This window comes from Etheostoma spectabile, chromosome 15 (genome assembly GCF_008692095.1).
Source record: "Etheostoma spectabile isolate EspeVRDwgs_2016 chromosome 15, UIUC_Espe_1.0, whole genome shotgun sequence".
Classification (NCBI taxonomy): domain Eukaryota; kingdom Metazoa; phylum Chordata; class Actinopteri; order Perciformes; family Percidae; genus Etheostoma; species Etheostoma spectabile.
Window position 1 is genome coordinate 14,444,221 of NC_045747.1, and position 5,073 is coordinate 14,449,293.

General features: G+C 41.0%; 1 protein-coding gene across 6 annotated transcripts in view; it reads left to right on the forward strand.

The window, feature by feature from the left end:
• znf385c (zinc finger protein 385C) overlaps positions 1-5,073 on the forward strand; it is a 146,285-nt gene that overhangs the window by 136,687 nt on the left and 4,525 nt on the right. For all 6 annotated transcript variants that reach the window (XM_032537952.1, XM_032537950.1, XM_032537955.1 and 3 more), the window contains 4 exons: positions 1,247-1,612; positions 1,744-1,931; positions 3,141-3,239; positions 3,771-3,860. In XM_032537952.1, coding sequence (XP_032393843.1) covers positions 1,247-1,612; positions 1,744-1,931; positions 3,141-3,239; positions 3,771-3,860 — 743 coding nt within the window. The remainder of the gene's footprint in view (positions 1-1,246; positions 1,613-1,743; positions 1,932-3,140; positions 3,240-3,770; positions 3,861-5,073) is intronic.

Consider the following 5,073-nt stretch of genomic DNA (forward strand, 5'->3'; position numbering starts at 1 on the left):
CCCCCCAACAGAGGAGCTCAAATCCCTCAGGGGTCACTCTCATTACAGCGATGGGACTGTCTAATCTTGCTCCTATATAGGTTATTTTTTTCTTTAAAGCGGGAATGAGAGAGGAAGACCCTTATCTCCAATGATGAATTTACTCTAAGACGTAAAAGGGAAAATCAATGGAGCAGAGTTGCATAGAGGAGGGTTGTGAGTGTGTGTGGGGATAAAGCGCACTAAATGAAATGGAGATATTCAGCAAGCGTAGCGCACAGTGCTCTGTGGTGAAGTGTGTGGCTCCCTCGGGAGGGCAATGGGGTGAAGGGGAGATGTGTAATGGAACTCCAGTGACTTATCAGCCCATGCCCGGCAGTCGATAGGTTTGTTTATATTGACTAAGAGTCCTGGTCCACTTGATATTTGAATGGTAAAGGAAATGGACTGGAGAAGGGAGGGAGGGAGCAAGGGAGGGAGGGAACTGATGGCATTCACTTGCCCAAACCAACACTAATCCAAATGGTTTCAAACAAAAGGCTGATACTATATCAGAAAATGGCACAAAGCAATCACTTGAAAAGCACTATAATGTTGGCTCCAATACTGTATGACAAGAGTAATGGTTATTTGGAGATTATTCAGCTGACTTTATATTAGCACTTAAGATGTTCATTCGATCTAAAAACTGTTTTGCTGATTAGACATGCAAGGAAATGTATTCAGGCCAATTTTTTTCAGACATCATGCTTAGTTGGTGATAATATTAACTGCAATAGAAATGGCTTATAATCAGTGATGGACAAGTTACTTGAAAAATGTAATCAACTACTCATTATATTTTGGAAATGTATATACATTACCAATAATTACTGAACCAAAAAGTTATGTTACACAGTTTAGAGCAAGTTCCTGCACATTGTTTAGCTCCAAGGCACATAGAGTTACTGTTTTCGTTCACTCTTACAGCTCTCATAGCATTGTTTTCGGCTGCAACAGGTAGTTTTCAGAGAAAAAGCTCTAAAAACTTACTTACACTACCTGCTCAGCACCAAATAGCAGGCAGACACAGTTGGCGACTAGCTGTTGAACATAGTTAATGATATTGTTGTTCCTTAACTGCTGGATGTTTAAACAAGCATCTGCTAACAAGTTCCGATATCAACTTCACAGCTTGTTTCCGCTGCCACCAAGTGGCCAAAAAATTGAATTATTACAGGTTTAAATGAACCACAGCTGATGTTATCCTTTCTGCCTCTTTATGCAGGTCTTCAGTCTGAAGAACCAGCCAACTTGGAGGCAAAGCTTGAGGAGAGTCCCAGGAGCTCAGTTATGCTGACACCAGTATCTGAGGTTTCCTCTGTAGAGTTGGTCACCCTTTCCTCTCCTCAGATTTCGCCATCCTCACAGCTCTCAGAGACTGCCTCAGACACCAGTGCCCCTGAAGTCCCTGAGGCTATCGAGGCGGCGGGCCCCATCACTGAGTCAGGCAGCCAGGCAGACATGTCCATCATAAAGGACGAGCCACACACAGATGAAGACAAGGACCCCAAGAAGAGCAAGGCTCACCTCCATTGTCCTGTCTGTAAAGTCACAGTCAACTCCATCTCCCAACTGGATGCACATAACAGCGGTAAAAGGCTTTTATTAAAGGCTTTTACATTTGTTACTGGTTGGTTGAACATCTGAGCATCAAACACATGTCTGTAATATTATATAATGTGAACCACAACAAACCTGCCAGCTCTCTACTCTCTCCACCAGGTACAAAGCACAAATTGATGCTGGAAGGTCACAGTGTTCTGCCTCGGCGCAGGGGGAAGGTGGTGGCAGCTCGTGCGGGCTGCAAGAGCAAGAGGCTAGCTAGCAAAGGCAGTGTCGGCGTGCCTAGCAAGAACTATCAATGTGAAGTGTGTGAGATTTTTGTGAACTCTGAGACCCAGCTTAGCCAGGTAAGTGTCAAAAGAAACCTGAATTATTTACTCTATGTTGCATATTTATGTCTAGTTAACCATTTAATGCACTACTTACAGTATGGATTTTATCGGCCATTGTGTGGAAAAAAAACTGTTTAATTTTGAGACGAGTTGATACAAATGAATGGATAATAGCTGGTATAATCTGACAGAGAAATGGACAGAAATGTGTATGTGAAGCAATGGCAACATACCAAACTTTTTTGGTCAAACTTTTAGCACCACAAAAGACATTACAACGTTTTGGCTGTAAAGTATCAGAATGGGAGGTCAAAACAGCAAAAGCTATCACTGTGGGACTATTCCTTCCTTCCTGCCCAGTATAAAAAAAGAAAAATGAGAAGTCGTGGAAAATGAGAAGATTTGTTAAGGCATACTATGTGAAAGTGTTGCTAACCTGCTAGGATTTTGTTCAAAAGTGCATTGAAGGACTGTTGACTTTGCAGGGAAAAGCACTCCAGTCCTATCACATCAGGCAGTAGAGAAATGTTGCATATAATTACCTCTCCTCCACAGACAGATGATGTGGCCACAGAAATAATCAGAGAACAGAACTGCATGCACGTAGTTAGCAATTACTTTACACATGAAGAGATATTACACTTTGAACTTAAACAAGACTGACCTCCAATGTTACAATTACAAAAGTGATCGCAAATGATGTTCATTAAAATGATACACATGTATGATGGGATTTAAAATACTTTACATAATCAAAAAGACTTTTAATATCACCTTGATGCACTTTCATTACATACTTACATAGGTTGGCATCAAACCCAGTTGGGGATGTAATTTCTCCCCTTTTGATGTTCATTAAATACTACATCTGAGTGATGGGATTGTCTTGAAAACTTTGCCTGCAGTACATGCTAGTGGAATATGGAAAAGATACAGGATATGCCGGCATGTGTGAGCACCCGGGCTGCTTTAAAGCCTGAAATGCATTACACCGGTCTTAAATAAACAACCTGTATCCCACAAGGACACAAGCCTGTTAGTACTGCAGCTAGAGAAGGAGATAGCATGGCAGCCGTAGCAAGTAATGTGATGTAAATTTTTGTGCACTTCAGTTATACTCTATGTGTATCCATTATTAATCAGCAGAAAACATTTGAAGCTGTCCCACTGTGGTACAACAGATGCTTGTTAGCTCATTGATTGTATTTTTGCTGGTCTCGGCAGCACATGAATAGCAGAAGGCACAAGGATAGGCTGGCTGGAAAACCACCCAAACCCAAATTTACCCCCCACAGCAAGAGCCAGCCAAGCACCAGCTTAGCGGTAAGTCTCAGCATAAAGACACAGACAAACAAAACACTGTCACGCAAATTTGCATGCACACACTCAAGGAAGACAAACAAAACACAATGGCCTTTCTCCTACAGCAGATATGCCGAACAAGCTGTACACATGTGCCAACATTGGAATAGTTTCAGTCTTGCTCGTAAACTAATGCATTTTTAAACACCAGTGTTAATTTATCTCCAGTACAGTTAACTGATTTAACCCTGGCCCCAACAGACAGTAAAGAAACACTCACTGATCTCATTAAATTGAGCTCAGGGGCTTCTATGTCTTGTTGAGGCAGCATGCTTGTGTGCCTGTACTGTCATAGAGGTTAAGCACACTGTTGTACTCAGTGAGTCCCCTACCCCTGAGACAGGTCTAAAATAGTCCTGCTCTCCTCAACTGACCAGCTCTGACAACAGCAGCCTGAATCAGCACTCCAGATTAATCACTTCTTCTGCTCCTGTCATATACACACCTCCCCATTTTTTCTTATCTTCGTCCTTCTCCTCCTCCACCATACAGAACGTGAGATGGAGTGGCTATGCAGGCGTGGCTGTGTCTGCCATGAAGAAAGCGTTCAGCCAGTACAATCTCACCTCCCTCTCCTCGCAGGTCAGTGGCAGGAGAGGCCAAGTCTGGGGTTGGATCAGAGAGCTTCAGATTCCTAACTTTAGGCCTGGCCACGGGGCAGGGGACTGAGCAGAGATAACAAAGAAACCATGTTTATATTGTATTATATATATAGGGATAGTACCTAATTATTTTTTACATGAGGTGCTACCAATTTTACTCTGTGTCAATGGTTAGCTATTTCAGGGGCCCCTGATTTCTGTAAGAAAAATCCAGAGATGGGAAGTAACAAAGTACAAATACTTTAGATTAATGTAGGTTTTTCAGATATTTTTATTTTACTTTACTATTTAGTTTTATGCCGACTTTTTTCCTTTTACTTCTTACATTTTAACACAAATATCAGTACTTTCTACTCCTTACATTTTACAAAATTGGCTCATTACTTTAGTTTCAAATAATTTAAGGTGAGTTACCGTTATTATTTTTTATACCAAATCTAATGGGATGGATGGGAAAATATACGTTGCGCTTGATGCACCACTACAAGACGACTCAACAGATTCTGCAGCATTCATTCGCAGCAAATCATTGTCGCTTGGTGGCGCTAACGTTAGCACATATTACTATGGATGGTGACATGATTTAAAATGAAGAAAACGCAGATCCCAGAGATTGGGTAGACAAGCAGCAAGACATTCCCAATCATCCTCAGCCTTATCTGAGAGAGATGTTTGAGATAGCAGGCATCAAGAATGACTCCTGGCTAATCTGCTGCAAATGTGCTTAAAGTATGGGGAACTTCTTAATTAATGTCTGTTTAGTAATTCATATTTTATCCTTTTTTCTTTCCAGAAGACATATTTGAGCACACACACATACATGTAGATTCCTTTAAATGTTAAGGGGAAGATTAAAAAAGAGAAACTGGATCCGTGAATGCTCACAGAATCACAATTGAATTCATATCTTGCTGCTCAGTCAGAATCTTATTAACCTGGAGTCCCAGTCTCTGTCACAATAATCATATATGTGATGTTTTAGGGCTATTGCCAAAAAATCCATTTAAAATGTAGCCAATGGCACATAAAGAGCCTTTTTTCCATGTCCACTGAAGTTTCTCAGATTGCACTCTAGTACCTTTTGTGTGGTCCAGCTAGCTTTGCATAAAAAATGGTTGTCATTTGAAAGGCTACTTTTACTTATATACTTTAAGTACATTTCCAAGCCTGTACTTTGTTACTTTTACTTGAGT